This window comes from Paramacrobiotus metropolitanus, unplaced genomic scaffold, assembly GCF_019649055.1.
Source record: "Paramacrobiotus metropolitanus isolate TYO unplaced genomic scaffold, Prichtersi_v1.0 Parri_scaffold0000014, whole genome shotgun sequence".
NCBI classification, from domain to species: Eukaryota; Metazoa; Tardigrada; class Eutardigrada; order Parachela; family Macrobiotidae; genus Paramacrobiotus; species Paramacrobiotus metropolitanus.
Window position 1 is genome coordinate 198676 of NW_026570234.1, and position 17360 is coordinate 216035.

A 17360-nucleotide genomic window follows, 5' to 3' on the forward strand; every position below is an offset into this window, starting at 1 on the left:
AACTGATTTTTCCACAGCAAAAGTTTAAAATGTTTTCGCTCCGAATCAAGTAGCAAACGTTCACGGTTGCTTATGGTTAGCTTAGGATTAACAATAGCATCGCACAAGCGTGTCAGCGGCGAAACAGACAGTCCTGCGCAATCATTGCCGACCGGAGGTCATATCGACCACAACAGAAGGGCGAGGAAAATGGTGATACAATCGACTGCAGATGCCCTAAGTCTGACCTGTGGCCTAAATTTGCGGCTGGTGATCAGTTGTTCATTTTAATGTCCACATAGCTGTTAGTGGTTCAGCAGTACAGATAGGCGACAAGTACTGCACAAATTACAATTGACAACTCAACTAGTCAACTGGGATGATATCTAATTATCTATACTTTGCTACTACTCGTAGCACGTAAATGTACGGTATAATATCACTTTTCAGCTAAGATTTTCTACATAACCGGCCTGCGTCACTTGTAGCGTTCACAAGAAGGTTCTTCTTGCCTTTTACTTTTTTAGTAACGACATCTTCTCAAGAATGTTTGGTCGCAGCAGGTGCAAAATACAATACATGCTGTGCCTTTTGATGTTTATCGTGGCACTTCGGGAAGGTAAGTTTCTTTTTTTCCACTGCTGATCGATAATGCACATAAAATGTTGAAGTTCAAATCTGATGACACAGTTCTCTGCTTGCGGTGCTACAACTGCATGAATGTCTGGATGAAAGAAAAGGTCACCCACAAGGATGGCTCAATATCCTGGGGCAGCACACGAGAGAGCAATCCGGACTGCGGAAAAGGTCGCGATCAGAAATACGTTCAATGTGACGAAACATATGGACCTTACAAGCAGTACTGCGCGACTTCCGTTCTGATCCAATATCACGACCAAATAGCCATATTAAAAAGTAAGAGCGATTGGTATTTGGTACAGAAACAGAGCGCATATCTAAAAGATAATTCGCTTCAGAAATTCGACGAAACTGTCCGACTCGCTCTGTTCGTGATAAGTGGATGTACAATCTTCATGCACGAAACGGGTGCACTCCATTCCGCACTCATCAGGTCATGGAAGGCACCCACCAACCTGCGCACAACTTGACAATTTCCATCAAAGAGCGTTATTGTTTCTGCCCAAGCGACTACTGCAATGCTGCATCCAAAGATCAACTAGCTGATTAGAGAATATCTTAAGCACTGTTTTTACTATCATATATTATCACAAAAACGTCGTTGCCATTAAGATTCTAAGAAAACTGCTTAAACTCATCCATTTACAGAAGAAACTTTCATTCGCGGAGCAATATTCATACTGATTAACTCCTGAAAAAGCAGTTTACACGCGTAAGGCATCCGCACGGCAGATATTTTTCCTGACTGCCGACATGACGTGCAGGTTTCCTTCCATACAAATAATCCACATGTATCGCAAATCAGCACTTCGCACTCGTCACTGGCCAGCATGAGCCGTTCGTTGAGCAGAGCGGATACACCGTGAGCAATCATACAGTCTCTCTCCATTTCTCCCATACGTAAACCACCATCCCGTGCTCTTCCTTCCGTCGGTTGTCTAGTCAAAGACTGCCGAGGTCCTTTGGAACGTGCATGAATCTTGTCGATTACCATGTGTTTCAATCGCTGATAGAAAAATGGTCCAATAAAAATGTACGCCTCCAGCATTTTGCCTAAAACAATTTGAAAAAATGTCAAAAACGAAACGTACAGTATCTCTTGGCAGATAACGACATCGCACAAGAAGCTGCTTCGGCTAACACTCCTGTAATGGATTTACTGTTTCGATAAAGAAAATACTTCCTTAACTTATGTGACTGTCAGTATTTGGAATGTCTGCATACGTTTCAGGCTTCAACAACTGCAAGACAGTTTCTGAAAAAACAATCACATACCGGTTACTCCGTCTGTAAGAATTTCTTTGCCCGACCGATCAAAGCCAGCTTTTTCCATAATCTGGCACATTTCCTCCAGCCTATCTTCCCCAAAGGCTGACCCATCAAAGATTTTGCCGACAATAGCGCCTGCCTTACTCCCCATCAACTCCCTTAGCAATCCAACAGTCATGCGACTGGGAATACCGTGAGGATTCATAATGGCATCCGGTCGAATACCGCTCATGGTGAAAGGCATATCTTCCTCCGGTACAATTAATCCACACACTCCTTTCTGTCCATGGCGACTACTAAATTTATCCCCAATCTCCGGAATCCTCGTTTGCGATGTCCGCACTTTAATCAGCTGTTCACGTTCACTCTGAGAGATCATGATTTTATCGATATGACATTTATTGGGCTCTTGAAAACGAACGGGTTCCGGTTTATCTCTGGCTATGCTCCGATTCGGTCCACCCAACGGATTCACCGATAAATCAGTGGGCTGGGCTGCGCCCACCGGTACGTATTTATTAATCATAACGTCGCCACGTTCCACAGTTTCCCCAATAACAATCAAACCATCTTTATCCAGCTTCTTGTCGGACGGGAAAATTTCGCCGGTTGACTGATTGACTCGCGGAGGGAATAGGCTTTCTTTCTCCGTGTCCAGTGCTCGCAAAAGCGTTTGATGTTTACGGTAAACTGTACAGCGCTGATATCCTCGTTCCAAAGAAGCTTTGTTTAGTATTATCGCGTCCTCAATGTCGTATGCAGAATACGAAACCATGGCCACAATAGCGTTTTGTCCAGCAGGTAACTGGTCAAAAGAGGTAATTCCTGCAACGATTAATGTTAAACTAACATTATTTCAGAACTTCGAGCTACCTAAAAAAAAATTAACAGAAATGGAAAAAAGATTAACCTCGCTAAAAGCAAGTGAGCATCAAATTTCTTACCATAGCTTTTTGACTGGACCAGAGGACGCTGAGGATTCCATGAGCACTGCAGAACAGTGTCAATACGACTCGTCTGATTCAAAGCGATGGCTCCAATAGCCTGCTTGCCCATAGCACACTGGTAAGTGTTTCGAGGGCTTTGATTATGATGGGGAAAAGGTATAGTTCCCGCCACAACGCCCAAAATGGAAAAGGGAGCAATTTCCATGTGCGTCGTCTGTTCACTGATCTCAGATTCATCAAGAGCAATAAGACTGTCATTTAGTTCGTTAACATCCAGATATTCAACTGCTCCTTCTTTAACCAGATCGTCAAAGTTCAAGTATCCATCCCGTACGGCATCAACATATTTCTGCTGCATTAACAATCGTCCTCCTTCCACAATAAAGTATGGTCTGCACATTCGGCCGCCGTCGGTGGCAAATGTTACGGTACGATGCAGATCACTGTAAAATTGTGTAATTCACTGATACATCGATGTAGTTTCAAACTGGTCACGTAACAACAATTTTACGATGCATACCTTACGGCAGCTGATATAAACTTATCAATTTTGCCCAATCGTCGAGCTTGCTTGACAGATTTGTGCACATGGAAGTGGATTTTTAGTAAACCCGAAAATGCTTCCGTTAACGAATATCGTATACACATCTCCCTTCGGATACGTCCAAGGTGATGCGGCAAGTTCTTGAGGTGTCCTGGTAGCAACACACGATAAGAGTTTTCGTATCTGATCCTCCGGCGACTCCACGGTCAAATCACACAGCAAAGCCAGATTTTTGGTCAAACCACAGCCTTCACCTTCCGGCGTATCGGATGGGCACACGATTCCATACTGGCTAGCTTGAATGGATCGCGGTCCGCTAACCTTCCGACTTTTTTCGAACTGACTCTGCAGACGAGACATCATTCCCACCGCAGATACGTAAGATAACCGCACCAATACTTGCGCAACGCCGACACGGTTAATCTTGAAACGGCGAATGTTCAAATTGCCGGTATCGAGGAAATAATTAAATCCTTTGCTCACCAGGTCGGCTCGTATACTTGTTGTCGGATCATATGGGCTAACTCGGGCGCGCGTTTTCAGATGGTGATCTGCGCGCTTCTTAATTTCAGTATTGAGCGTTTTTATCACATCTTCAAACACAAATGCCAGAATATTCCCAGCCAGTTGCAGACGTTTGACGCCAAAATGATCTCGGTCGTCCAGCAAACGGGGATCCTTCTCCGCTAGAATACACCGCCGTACCATGTAACTCAGAAACGCGGCTTTATCGTCAAAGCATCCATTGATAACGGGAACATGACTGATAAGCGTTCCGACCAAGATCTGCATAACTTCCGCTGTCTTCGGCCGCTTCAATCCCCAACTAACGATGCCCGTTTTCAGTTTAGCGGCTAAGTATTGCAGCGCTTCTTCTTTCTTACTAATATCCAAACAAAGAAATTCATCAACAGACAGGGTGAATTTTTCCAAAACGAAGTGTTCTCGCCCGATCCATCCCAACGCCATGTCCAGATAGTGTATTCCCATTGCGGCAAAAATCATCAGTACTGGAATGTCCTCTCGGAACATGTTGAAGCGCACATAATAGCATCCTTTTTTCTTGACCACGGTCGTCCGCGTTTTGTGATCTTGTGAAAAACTGATGACGAAACACGTCAGCTAAAAAAAATATCAAAACCTTTCATTTAGTAAATAAAAGATTAAACGCGTCTGTACGAGTCATCCAACTGAACGACCAATATGAGCACTGACCGAAATGTTCGCTACTTCTGAAAAACAATTAGCAATAAAAAAATTAAGTGTTTTCGAAAAAAATAAAAACCTGGAATTATTGTAGTAATGGCTTAGCAGGTAAGCATAAAAGTTAATGCTACGTCGCTACCTCTTTTTTTGGATTAAATTCACAGACGATTCGGTCGTTCATCATCTGCTCTTGCATCAGCACAGCTTTTTCGCTTCCTTTGGCAATAAAATATCCGCCGGGATCCAGCGGGCACTCTTTCAGTTTCATCAACTCTTCCTCACTTTTCCCGTACAGAACACACAGCTGACTCCGTAGCATTACGGGAATTTTACCAATTAAAACATTTTCCTTTCGCTCTTCTTTACCCTGCAAAATGTAGCGAATATCCACGAGAATCGGCGCGGAGTAAGTGAGATTCCGCAGACGGCACTCATTAGGGGAAGTAGCTTTTACAGGGCCCAGACCATCTTCAACCTGCAACCGATAAAATTAAATTAAAATATTCCAGATTCTGTGATAGTTTTATTCGAAACTTTTATTGAGAGAGGAGTCTCCAATTACCTGTGGCTGTCCAACGCGTATTCCGTCATACTCCAAATACCAACTCGAGTCTGCATCACTGGTTACGCGTCGATTAGCACGCAGAATCTCCGGCATACGCACGTTAATAAAATTGTTGTAGGAATCCAGATGCAGCTTCTCCAGACCATGACTTTTTAGGAAATCCTTAACGATTACCGATGTGTTAATCAGCTTCGGACTGCGGCTGTCCGAGCTCGTAGTACCCGTAGTGGAATCTGCAGACATCTTTGCAGCGAAAATTCCTTGTCAAACCACAAGGCAAAGTGCAGTTTCATCGATACACTTCAACGCCTCGAAACATTTGCATTAATGATTAATGCATATGATTAATGCATAATCCAAATGCATTACCCCTCCAAAAGGACTAGAAATCCTGCAAATTTAACATAGAAGTATAGATTATAGTAGCAACTTTCGAGCGAAAAAACCAAAAAATTATTCAGGACTCTGGACTTATCTGACAGATAAGAAAGTCTTCTTGCTCTCCATGTCGCAACAAAACAGCTGCAGTAGCAGCGCGGAATCTACGCCGCCAGGCGGTAGACATACTTACCGGCGAACTGATAGGCTTGCCGCCACTAGTAGTGAACCTTTCCGGCTATCAGCTATCTTACTCCTGAAAAATTTTCGCATGAAGTAATAAAGTTGATCAAATTTTAAAATTTTGCATTAGATTCGCGTGCATTATACCTGGGAAGTGGTTCTTGACCGGACATTTTATGAGATAGTTGAAAATCCAGCGGTTTGGGCAAATCTAACTTGCCGTGTGTTTCATGACTGCCGTTCTGGGAACTGGAAACCATCTTCACAAGCCATTACATTTTTTCTTGAATGTGTGAACCGAGTACTTAGTACTAGTACTTGATTTGGAAGTTCGTTTCTGGGCAGCAGTCGTCAGTTTACAACCTTCTACAACATGTTGAGCTCGAAAACATTTGTTGCTAAAGTTTTGAGCATGCGAAGGACAGAGCGTCTTATTCAGCAGTTTCTCCGCACTGCGTACGAAAGGCAAGCATGTCCAGGTAAGCAATAAGGGGGAAGTAAGTTGCAGTGCTTATAAATTCTAGCACTAACTGACTAACAGTGTAGCAGACTAACACCATTTACAGTGATTTCCGGTTTAATGAGTTTACATTGATCAAAATCGCTTGACACTGTTAACTATTTGAGCAGTACCGATGTCAACGGAGACCATTCGCAGACACCTGAATACGACAGCACATTTGCATGGGACGGGTTTTACGAAGTCTCATTCCAAAGCGGCGCACCAGCTCTACAAGTACCGCTTAAAAGCCGGTCCCGAACCCCTTCGCCATCGCAGTATTTGGCAAAACTGGTAGGAAATTCAAGATCGCGTATTGGTCTCTTTTTGTTGTACGAAAAATTTGAACAGGAACTATGATGCGGAAATCTACGCGTTTGGACAGCGCTTAGGGGAGAATTTCTCCACTGAAACGCTGCGGTTGGCGTTCATGCATCCTTCCTATCAGGAACAGGAAATGGCAAAGCGACGCGAACTGATGATTGACGAGCAAATACAAATAGGTTCCATTGCCCATCATACTGCCCTTAAAGATGCAGGTGTGTTTTCTAAGTAAATAAATTGGGATTCTAAATCAGCCTCGGAGCTTTGACTTTGTAATTTTTCCGCTGCTGTCGCCTTTCGCAGTTTCGATCGGCGCGGATCTTTTTTTCGATAGTACTGGATGTTTTTGTGGGGTGTTATTGCGATTTCGCTCAAAATTTTGCACCGGATGCGTAAATATACGTGAATAGTTACATCAGCTTTGGACAAAAACTCATACACGTTTTTTGTGCGCTTTCTGGTTGTAGACGTGTAAATTACTTGGCTTTACACGCAAAAATTGTATATTTCTCGCATCAGTTATATCAGAAGTACGTCGTGCTTCTTAATTCTGCAGATAACTCTCGTTTATCTTCTTTAGGGATGGAATTGATGCACAGTTATATCCCGAGCTTCTTGAGATACAATTATCCATTTTTTCCTGAAGAAGGCATTAAGTAAATTGAGTTTTTTTATTTAGTAAGTCGTTTTAATAACAACATCATTATTATTTTAATTAGGGGATTGACCAATTTTTTATGTTCGGATGATGTTCTGGCTGAAATCTCGTTTTTCCTTGGTACAAGCGATTTGATTATGTGTGCGGTATGTTTCTGGATTACCGTCACGACAGCTCTTTGTTAAGTTGGACTGCGTTTTCACCTCTTGGACGTTTGGTTTTAGGACTTTCCTCCGGAAAGATCAACCCTGGTGGACACTTTGTACGCCATTGTCGGTGCTTTGGCCAAAGATTCCGGTGTGGAACGCGCCGAATATTTCGTTTTAGATTTTGTTATTACTCATTTGGCTGATAAGGATGTTAACGAACATCTCCCCATAACAAACCCTATGGGTGTTATTGCGGACATTCTTGAACGGGAAGGCAAAGCGGAGCCTGAATCGCGACTTCTGCGGAAGACGGGTGAAAGTACTTTGATGGCTGCCTACCTTGTCGGAGTGTACAGCGATAAAAAGCTCATCGGAGAGAGTACGTATGATGACTCCCTGACCGTACTGTTCCGCTTTTTTTACACTTATGTGGTCCACGAGAAGTATGGTATAAACTCCCGACTTCTGTTCTTTTCTGTAAAATGAATCTGTTCGGATGTTATTTACTTGTAGAAGTGATTTGTTGCTGATAATTTAGGTTTTGGAGAAACTCTCCTGATTGCGGAAGAAATGGCTGCACGTGATGCACTGATCCGTATGTTCAAAACCGATTTGAAACAGCGACCATTGTTGTGGGGACAGGCCGGACGAAATCTTCCTTTGCAACATTTCTATAATGTGCCTAATGTTTCTCTCAGTGATTGGTCCACTGCATCTTGTGGAGAGAATTTTCAGAGGCGTATAAGCTCAGAGGCAGCCAAAGCTGGGAAGCAGAAGAAACAAGTTGTACAGTGATCTTATTTAGTTTGCATTGACATTTCCTGTGGTAAGGAATTTATTGTCATTTCTGGTTGACAGTGGTTGTAAAGCTACTTGAAACGGGCACTGTATATGGTTCCCACTGTGCATTAGTACTTGGGAAAGCAAAAAAGAATTGCTGCAGTCCATTTCGATGGGTTTTTTATTCGGTCGGTGTGTACAAATGTGGATAAGTATTGTATACAAATGTGTTAAGAATTGTTTTAGTTCGTTTGTACAAAAACATTATATCGAAATCCACACTCGTATAATTATGGTGCAGTAAATTTGGAACGCAAATTTGTACTTTTGGATGCTCTTTTGCTCAGGCACCATAAAGAAGCAGTGCCATCATAGCAGCACCAAAAGCTGCTGATAACGGCAGTGTAATGAGCCATCCCCCTGCGATCCAGCCAAACAACCTCAAGTTGACTTCTTTGCGGCACTGCAGCAGCCCGACAATAATTACAGATCCCACAATGCAGTGCGTCGTGCTAATCGGTATGCCAGGGATAACACAACAGATATTTTTGCAAATTCAATGGATGATCCCAAGAATGGCGCCCATCCAGATGTTTGACCTCGCAACCAGGAACGACTGTTTACACAGGGAATTTTTTGAATAAGAACATCGTCGGAAAGTATGGTGGAGCAAAATGGTTGAAACTGCCGTTGACTTACGTATTATTAGCTGTTATTTTCTCCATAGGACTTGTATGCTAACCTCTAACACTAACGCCGTGCACATTTCGAATGGAAACCATCCAGCCGATATCTCACAAGAATGGAATATCAAACAAATCGTAATGAATAGTAAATAAGACAAGTTCTAGCTATTTCCGGTTTATTATTTTCTGTGCCTGAAGTTTAGTGAGTTTACTAAATGTTGGTTGAAGATCGAATACAAAGACAACCTTACAATTCACAAAAGAAACATCACATCCTAATATTAACAAACAGCAGAAACAGGCGGCCGGATTACAGAGAACATTTGATCTAAATTAGCCGAGGCCGGTGCCGTTCCCAGGATAGATGCCGCGTTTCCACGTTGAATTTCGATGCTGAACCTGGGGCGCAAAAACTCCGTTGCACGTTTCTCGCCTGTTTCCTGCCATATCATCTTGCCCACTTCGCTAATCAGCCGGGAGGCTTCCGGTCCACGTGGCCCCACTGTCTCCACGCCGACCGCTCGGAACAGGTAATCGTGGGTGATGTTCTGGGTATTTCTCGATTGCCGCTGCTGCGCCGGCTTCTGTGGATGTTCCAGCGATGTGGGAAAAGCCATCGTACACACGCATGTCACATCCCATGTTCACATTTTGCCTCGCTCCCACGGTACTGACTACTAAGGTGACACCGTCAGGGCTTAGGCCGTTGGTTCGCGATATTCCCAAAGGCTCGAGTTCAGTCTCAATGGTGGCTGAAGCGAATGCTCGTTAATTTAAGCGTGGCATTTAAGCTGCTATGTCTAGACTTCCGGCCCCGACTTTTCTTGCAGCTGAAGTCGTGGTAACCTCGAGCGCCTAACCATTCATTGCAGATACATCGGTGCGGAGTTACGATCGGTGTGCCCAGGCGCAGGCCAACAGCAATTCGTAGTGCGGAATCGTTTAAAAGGTTTTCCAGTGATGCAGCTAGTAGAGCATCTAGCCATGCTTCGTTGTCCTTGGTGCTATACCTAGAAGCCGCGCTTGGCTGGAAATGTCCGACGGCCATTTCAGACAGCGTCTTTACGGTAACTTGCATGACTGGTTCATCCCACAGCTCCTGAAATTTTCGGGCTTCCACGGCTGGAAGGTCATCTAGCTGTTTATGTCTCTCACAGACATAGCATACGAAAAACCAAAAAATCAGCTGAAGTTTTGCGTGATAGAGAGCGGGCTGCCGTTCCCAGGCGGCTGGCCGTGTTGCACAATGCACATCCACGCCGCTGACAATACAAAATCTTCCACGTGCAATAAGGTGCATACACGAATCTGATAAATGATAATACTTATGTTAGTCCCGCAAATTACAGAATCTACACAAACGCCTGATAAAAACAATTACAACGACATTAAATTACTAACGCATCAAAAAATTTACATATCTGTAAATAAGAAGAAATTATCTAAAAGCACAATTAAGAAGATAAAACCACTGCAACTATAGAGCAAGGTACACAAACGATTACCGCAAATAACGGGGCACTTGCGAGAAACGACCCCTCTACGACATCTCCAATACTTCGATTAAACCTTGGCTGTTTGCAGCGACCAAAATATTGGAGTCCTACAAATACAAAAAGGGATCAAATTTCAGATTTTTCCACAAACCTGTTTTTCGAGATACTCTTAATTTTGAATTACAGCCAATACCTTCTTCCAAGCAACAGCGCTCAAAAATTTACATCCATACGTTTTCCTGAAAGTTTGAGCGAGAGATTCACGTGGTGGTTCAAATTTATACTGAACAACAGGTTTTGGCATTGCACGATGGTAAATGCAGAGAGAGTTATTTTCGCTTCCTGAAGCAGAATGATACCGTCACCACCACTGACAATTTTAAACTGTGTTGCGCACTAATTTTCACTCAGTATGTAATCAGTATTAGGGAAGTGCACCGCTGTTGGCTAGCACTGAAAGACCCAAGCGAAGCGGGAAACAAAATTAAATAAGTAAACACTTTAGAAAGTTTACTTTTTTTTAAATTTGTCCCTTATAATTTTTTGTGTTCATTAAATATAGTTTCCAACAGTACTTTTCTTTTAAGAATTTTAAAATATGAAGGCGTGACCGACGTGACCGACAAAGGTCCCGCTTTCTTGTACTTACATAAAGGACCTTCCGCTTCGCTTCGGTCGATTAGTAATTAGTAGGTAAAAGCTTATTCCATGCTGACCTGTAGCAATATAATTTCCGGAACAGTCAAGACCAACAAAACTCTTCTCATTTTGATGACCCGTAAAAGTTTTCAGCGTAGCAGGTCCTCCGGCAGCCTCAGACTCAGTGCAGCACCTCTGCAGCAGCAGCGCCAAATCCGCGCTCCGAGGCGGTAGATATACAAAGGACGCTCCAAAAGTAAGTTTCCCTATTTTGTATCTCCCAGCTTGAACGCTTTTAGTTCTTATGAACCATATTTTTAGAAACGTCCTTCACTCACGAACTAAAATAAAATATAACTCTGCCTAACTACAATCAAATGGAGAAGAACTGCCGAGAAAGCCGTCCAAGGTTTTCGGGGGTTTTACCCTGACAGTTTTTGTTATTTTTCTCAGTCTTCCTGCTCAATTTTCGGAAAGCACCAAATATCATCCGATTAGGATTCTTTTCTGTCCTAATTCCAAGAATGAAACAAAATAACTTCTTTGCAATGCTTTTCCAGAAAAGTAGAAACTGTCGATGACTAGGTGGAAAAACCACAGAGCTGCTCAAGCTGCCAGACGGTAAAAAACCGAAAATTTCTTGTAAAACATTATTGCTCTCGGTACAACTTGAAGTTATTTGTGTCCAAGACCCTCATGACTGCGCATGAAATTTTCTTTTTATTGATGTTAAGAACTTTCGGGTTCATATCAGCAAGAAGGCTGAAAAGGGGGATTCCGGCGTCGTGGAGAAAAAAAATGTTTGCTCTCCTCCGTAAATTTTTCAAAGCCTTCTGTTATTGCAGTAATATTAAGAACAGTGACGCGATTGCGAAAACAAGCTGCCAGCCGTGCCGAATTGAAGCTGCCTGGCGAAAATCTTTCGATTGGTCGGTTTAATTAAAATTAATTAAAGGCTGGCAGCTTGTTTTCGCACATAGTCCAGTATTTGTAGCTGGTACTTTAAATTTGCTGCCGAAATTACAACAGGAACGGAAGTGGTAATAAAAAGAACGAGCTTCGAAAAAACTCGTGGAAATGAATTAAATGTATAAGTAGTATTGCTAATTTGTTTTTCGTTTTCCCAGTTCTTCATCAAATCTTTTGATTCTTATTTCTCTAATTAGTTTACATAATTGCTTATACAACAAAAAATATATCACATGTCTATTACTTCAAATGGCAGGGAGGCAAAATAGGGAAAGTTACTTTTGGAGCGTCCTTTGTATTTATTCGCCGAACTAATAGGCTTGCCGCCATTTAGTAAGAGTGGAGTTTTCCGGCTGTCTTCCTTTTAAACTTTCATACTCACACGAAAATGATCGAATTTAAAATTTTGAGAACTAAAGTTTAATGAGACAACCGAAGACCCATCGGTTCATGCAAAACTATCTTGCACTCTATTTCACTATTGTCGTTCTTGGAGCTGGAATAAACCATCGTTAGAAGGAACAAGTTGTACAGTGATCTTATTTAATTTGCATTGACATTTCCTGTGGTAAGGAATTTATTGTCATTTCTGGTTGTAAAGCTACTTGAAACGGGCACTGTATATGGTTCCCACTGTGCATTAGTACTTGGGAAAGCAAAAAAGAATTGCTGCAGTCCATTTCGATGGGTTTTTTATTCGGTCGGTGTGTACAAATGTGGATAAGTATTGTATACAAATGTGTTAAGAATTGTTTTAGTTCGTTTGTACAAAAACATTATATCGAAATCCACACTCGTATAATTATGGTGCAGTAAAATTTGAAACGCAAATGTGTAGTTTTGGATGCGTTTTTACTCAGGCACTATAAAGAAGCAGTGCCATCATAGCAGCACCAAAAGCTGCTGATAACGGCAGTGTAATGAGCCATCCCCCTGCGATCCAGCCAAACAACCTCAAGTTGACTTCTTTGCGGCACTGCAGCAGCCCGACAATAATTACAGATCCCACAATGCAGTGCGTCGTGCTAATCGGTATGCCAACCTTCGAGGCCAGCATCACCGTCGACGCCGTACCCAGTCCGACGCAGAATCCACTACGAGAAAGCCAGTTAAAGGTCACCGTTAACTGGACTACATATTTCAGCTTTAAGTGACGCCTTTAACCAATTAACTTCAATTTAAAATGTATGGAGATTGGCTGCAAACTACCCAGCAGTATATTAAACACATTCTTCTCGGCTGTCTGTCGGCTCGTAAACATGGTACCTGCTGGGCAGAACAGGTGACAAGGTCGTTCCGATGGTTTCGATGACCCGACGGCCAAGACAACAAAGGCCAGCGGAAATGCTTAGGCCGCCGAAACACAGGAGCCAGATGTTCGGCTGGTTTTCATCACCGATTCGGTCGTACGTGAAAATTGCCCAAATCTCAACGAGTGGTCCCACCGTATTACTGCGTATGACAGAAATTCATCGCATTATTGTTCAAAACACGTTTATTCAACTCTTGTGCGCTTACCACACATCGTTGCCCCCGTGCGCAAAAGCGATAAAAGTGGCAGTTACACTAAAATAGGAAAATAAACTGCCTAAGCGATAAAAGTGGCAGTTACACTAAAATAGGAAAATAATAATTTTACATTCGCTAACATTTGCAAATAGGAAAATATCGGCGCGGTTTCCGGTTGATCATCGTGGAAAAAGCTGCTGCGACGGGACACCGGCTGGAAAAATGAAGACAAAATTTTATTTAATAGAAGTATTCATAGGCCACAAAGCTGCCATGTCAACTTATGCGCATGCAGCTAGCAAGTGCCGTCGATCCCCAATATGAGTGTGGGCACTGGGCACTATTTTGCTTGTGTCTTATGGTTAGCTATTACTCAGTCGGAATTTGAAGGTTCATAAAATAGGTATTACGGATAATTGGATTTAAAATAAAAACGCCAAAAGAATTTCGTGGTAATTTCTACTTCATTCATTATTTGAATATGTATGTACCCGTTCTTTTATGCACGCGCGAGCATCACTGCAGCAGTTCAGCAGAGGCCTAATTTTGCGGTTATTACTCCGTAGTTGGGCCTCAGTAAGCGTCGTGATGGTGGATTCAGTCTGTGAAGGTTTCATAGCGAATTCACTTAATGCCTCTGACTCGTTGGCATCCCTTGCATCTGTGTCATTTTTTGCCGCCCCTTCACTGATATTGTCTGAAAGCACTTCGATGCTTTCATCCGCAGCGACCGAGGTCAGCATGCCAGTTGGTGTCGGTGATGTCACGGTGACCGCTGAAACAACGGTCATGGTGATGCCGTCGCTTCTGGCGGAATTCGTTTCCGAATCTTGTCCAGGCTGCGACGGAGACGCTTCCAGAAGCGATGGCATTTTATCACCGGCGTGCAACATTCCCATTTCGGCAAGAAACTCTTCCCGCTCAAAATCACTGATGCTTCGTAAACTTTTCTTAGACAGCTGTCTGGTACGATGACGATGCCGTTTCAGTGAAGATCTCCTGTTATGACTTTGGCGTGACCAACGGTTTACCGCTGCATCGGGACATCCACCAAAGTCTGTCGTAGTGTCACTGGTGGTACTCGGCTCGTCCATGGTTGCTACTTCTGAACACAGAGCTTCTTCAATGTCGCCCATGGACAGACTGCGCTGGCGTAGTGACACGAATTCTCTTGTCCTGATTTCTATGAGGTGATCTTCTATTTTCTTCCGCTGCCATGGAACAAAGAAAAAATACACTACGAAGGCTGTTATTAGGCCTAATCCAGTGCTGATTATCAGCGAGCCCCACCAAGGAATTTTTTCTATCACGCCTAAAAAATATGAAAACATGTTATGATGTTGTTAAAGTAGTGTTGTACGTAATTACGATGTGCACGTGCGCTTTAAAATTAAATATCAGTCGAACACCTTGCACCTTAGCATAATTTATAATGCATCACATGGCAAAAATTAATGATGAACCTACTATCATGCCGTACTTGCAGCCCTGGCTGCATTATAAACCCTTGAACCTACCGGGCATGAGCTTTCCGTCGAGAAAAAGGCTAGAAAAGTTTATAAAAATGGTAATGCCGTATAAAAACGGCATCGCCGCCAGTCCGCGCTCTTTTGGGTGATCGGTGCTTATGATGAATCGCTGAATAAGGACATACAAAGCACCGGAAAACGTTCCGGCAAGTAGCGGCGAGATAAACCATGAAGCAACAATTCGCAACAGTCGCAACCAATAGACTCCATTTGGACCCACTTTTACCAGCGAAAACCCGACCGTTGCACCGACCATTGCATGGGTTCCTGCACACCGTAACAGCGTTGAGTTAAGAGAGATAACTGAGCGCTCGTTTACTCGTAGCAACATTTTGCTACAATGTCAGTAGTTTTTTTTTTCTTGGCAGCTTTGCTTTGATTTTGTAAGTAGCATATTATCAAAGTTAAGTATTTCCCAATTTTCCTTATGCGCCATGTCAGCTCCTGCCATCGGCCCATCGTTTGACAGCGCTCGATCTGTTGGTCAGCTATATGCTCAGGTCAGCTGCCAGAGTTCGGTTATCCTGATTAAAGTGGAAAAGTTAACAGATGTTCTGGAGCAAGTATTCAGTTAATAGACATGTATGTAATATTTTATTTAATAAATACGTTACCAGCTTCTTACACTATTTTTTCGTTGTTTTAGTATTTTTTGTATACTCAGTAGATTCGTGACATCATTGAGTAAGTAACATCATCTAGAGATTTTTAATGTTTGTGTGCTTAAATTATAATGATCTGAAATGTGAGCAAATCCTATTTTGTATGCTGTATACGGTATATAGCATATATGGGTTGTTTTATGTACAGTAACTATGTATTGTCAAACATTTTCCTTGTTTTCGATAGGCCGCTTAAAAAACTTTCGCGACTCCTTATTATCACATACCGGACACTGGGATTCTTAGCAGAGTCGCAACGAGCAAAACCATTGCTGTGCCGACCAAGGAACTAATTTCTCCAAAAAGCAGCACGCGTTCGTTTCCCCTGTAGACGGAAAGGTCAACGGTGTCCTTCCAGCTCGTCATGTAGGTTCCAAGCAGTATTGCTCCTACAACAGCGTAAACAATAGCTGTATGTTTCTGTCTTACCACACCATATATAATTAGTGGACTTTATATGCTTATACCTGATGTTTCAAAAACAATGGCCAGTATGCACGCAGTGCGTAAAGTCAAGGCACGGGAACCGACAGCGGTACCAAATGAATTGGCCACATCGTTGGCGCCCATCGTAAAAGCCGTAAAAAATGCAACGACGAACGCACTTCCCACAATCCATGAATAGTCCCAGTTGTATGATGGACTTGGATTAATTAGTGCTGGATTTGGAGTGGTCATTTTTGTGTTCAGAGAAAATCAACAGCTGTCGGAAACAAATGCACGAATGCAGTAGAACCGGGCCACCGCGTTCACTTTTTCCAGAGCCGTTAGGGCAATAAAATACCTATTACTACTACGTTTATTCTACAATGTAACGAATAATCCCGATGCGGTAATGCTCAAAATTTTTAGATAGAGAAAAAGCCATACAAAAAGGGCATCGGGCACTGTATATAAATAAAGCTATGCTATCAAAATCCAGAGGTGCAGTAATTGTTAACAGGATCCTACCGCTAAAAATGATCCACTGTATACGAAGATTTAGCGCAGCCGTGGCAGAGAACTGGGATAATTAATATGTGAGGAGAGGTTTTCGACTTAACGAATTTTATTGGGCAAAATATGCTGTAAAATTACTCTGAAATTACTTTCCTCTGAATCGAAATTTCTTTCATGAGTGTTCTGCTTCCTTTAAGCAACTGCCTTTGTTTTTCAAAATTTTATGACCTCGTAAAACAGTAAGCGGTAGAAAACTTTAGTCATACTGCGAATTTCTAATGCAAATCACCGCTAAAGGGCGAAGTAGTGTCATTGCATTCCGGGTTACTCATAAAACCACATTAGTAGAGAAATCTAACTCATAGTCAGTATTTGGAACTGGTAAGAAGTAATCTTATTACTTTTTGCAATTAAGCATAAAAAATTCCAACCGCGATTGTTTCGTACTGACCAACCATATTAAATTATCTATTCGTCGAATAAATACTTACTGCAGATTGTATCAGTTTCCGTAAACTTAAATTTGTTTTGTAAAGATCAATTTAGTTCTAACCAGCTTTCAGGTAGGGCTCCGGTGGGTACACGATTGTTTTATGCATGTACTCAAAAGCACTTACTGTATTGCTGTTACACTGGTGTTAAATATAGATATTAGGAAAAGCAAGAACAGAAAGTTCACGTTCAAAGGTGGAGCAAGTTTTTAGTCCTGCTCCCGTTACAATAGTTAAACTTTTAAACCTGTGTACGTATTTATTGGTACCGATAATTTTGAAAGTAACAATAAATTATTTTACAATTAAATTAGGTAACA

General features: G+C 42.3%; 4 protein-coding genes and 1 long non-coding RNA gene across 5 annotated transcripts; 2 read left to right on the forward strand and 3 right to left on the reverse strand.

Annotated features, from left to right (window-relative positions):
* The first annotated feature begins 525 nt into the window (after nt 1-525).
* On the forward strand, nt 526-1168 carry LOC129584741 (uncharacterized). The gene is made up of 3 exons (XM_055477052.1): nt 526-598; nt 670-894; nt 957-1168. The coding sequence occupies exons 1-3, from the start codon at nt 526-528 to the stop codon at nt 1166-1168; spliced, it is 510 nt and encodes a 169-aa protein (XP_055333027.1).
* On the reverse strand, nt 1081-5612 carry LOC129584577 (DNA-directed RNA polymerase III subunit RPC2-like). Its single transcript, XM_055476798.1, is given in 7 exon segments — nt 1081-1671; nt 1894-2712; nt 2832-3277; nt 3355-3431; nt 3433-4500; nt 4724-5059; nt 5147-5612. Coding segments are annotated over 7 exon segments (3411 nt in total). The 5' UTR covers nt 5393-5612; the 3' UTR covers nt 1081-1252.
* A 204-nt stretch (nt 5613-5816) lies between these two features.
* On the forward strand, nt 5817-8287 carry LOC129584692 (39S ribosomal protein L44, mitochondrial-like). Its single transcript, XM_055476981.1, has 7 exons — nt 5817-6189; nt 6341-6503; nt 6561-6748; nt 7114-7189; nt 7253-7337; nt 7416-7719; nt 7879-8287. Exons 1-7 carry the CDS (start codon nt 6084-6086, stop codon nt 8133-8135), a joined length of 1179 nt encoding a protein of 392 aa, XP_055332956.1. The 5' UTR covers nt 5817-6083; the 3' UTR covers nt 8136-8287.
* Nucleotides 8288-10310: 2023 nt separating this feature from the next.
* Nucleotides 10311-11117, reverse strand: LOC129584795 (uncharacterized). Its single transcript, XR_008689918.1, has 3 exons — nt 11019-11117; nt 10496-10644; nt 10311-10409 (listed from the first exon to the last, which is right to left on the reverse strand). It is a non-coding gene; the product is annotated as an uncharacterized LOC129584795 (long non-coding RNA).
* Nucleotides 11118-12604: 1487 nt separating this feature from the next.
* On the reverse strand, nt 12605-16698 carry LOC129584720 (sodium-dependent phosphate transporter 1-A-like). The gene is made up of 9 exons (XM_055477019.1): nt 16562-16698; nt 16078-16313; nt 15838-15999; nt 14937-15215; nt 13911-14731; nt 13560-13633; nt 13429-13476; nt 13177-13362; nt 12605-13004 (listed from the first exon to the last, which is right to left on the reverse strand). Exons 2-9 carry the CDS (start codon nt 16286-16288, stop codon nt 12767-12769), a joined length of 2019 nt encoding a protein of 672 aa, XP_055332994.1. The 5' UTR covers nt 16289-16313; nt 16562-16698; the 3' UTR covers nt 12605-12766.
* Nucleotides 16699-17360: the final 662 nt, after the last annotated feature.

Excerpts from the sequence above, each read along its gene's own strand:
- LOC129584741 (XM_055477052.1), top strand. The coding sequence starts at position 526 with ATGTTTGGTCGCAGCAGGTGCAAAATACAATACATGCTGTGCCTTTTG. Across the intron at positions 599-669 it reads TATCGTGGCACTTCGGGAAG|TTCTCTGCTTGCGGTGCTAC; the intron begins GTAAGTTTCTTT and ends CTGATGACACAG. Across the intron at positions 895-956 it reads CCAAATAGCCATATTAAAAA|AAATTCGACGAAACTGTCCG; the intron begins GTAAGAGCGATT and ends AATTCGCTTCAG.
- LOC129584692 (XM_055476981.1), top strand. The coding sequence starts at position 6,084 with ATGTTGAGCTCGAAAACATTTGTTGCTAAAGTTTTGAGCATGCGAAGG. Across the intron at positions 6,504-6,560 it reads CGCAGTATTTGGCAAAACTG|GAACTATGATGCGGAAATCT; the intron begins GTAGGAAATTCA and ends AAATTTGAACAG. Across the intron at positions 7,720-7,878 it reads TAAAAAGCTCATCGGAGAGA|GTTTTGGAGAAACTCTCCTG; the intron begins GTACGTATGATG and ends CTGATAATTTAG.
- LOC129584720 (XM_055477019.1), bottom strand. The coding sequence starts at position 16,288 with ATGACCACTCCAAATCCAGCACTAATTAATCCAAGTCCATCATACAAC. Across the intron at positions 15,216-15,837 it reads GCTAAGAATCCCAGTGTCCG|GAACCCATGCAATGGTCGGT; the intron begins GTATGTGATAAT and ends TACGGTGTGCAG. Across the intron at positions 13,634-13,910 it reads GCGCGTGCATAAAAGAACGG|CCGGTGTCCCGTCGCAGCAG; the intron begins GTACATACATAT and ends TCATTTTTCCAG.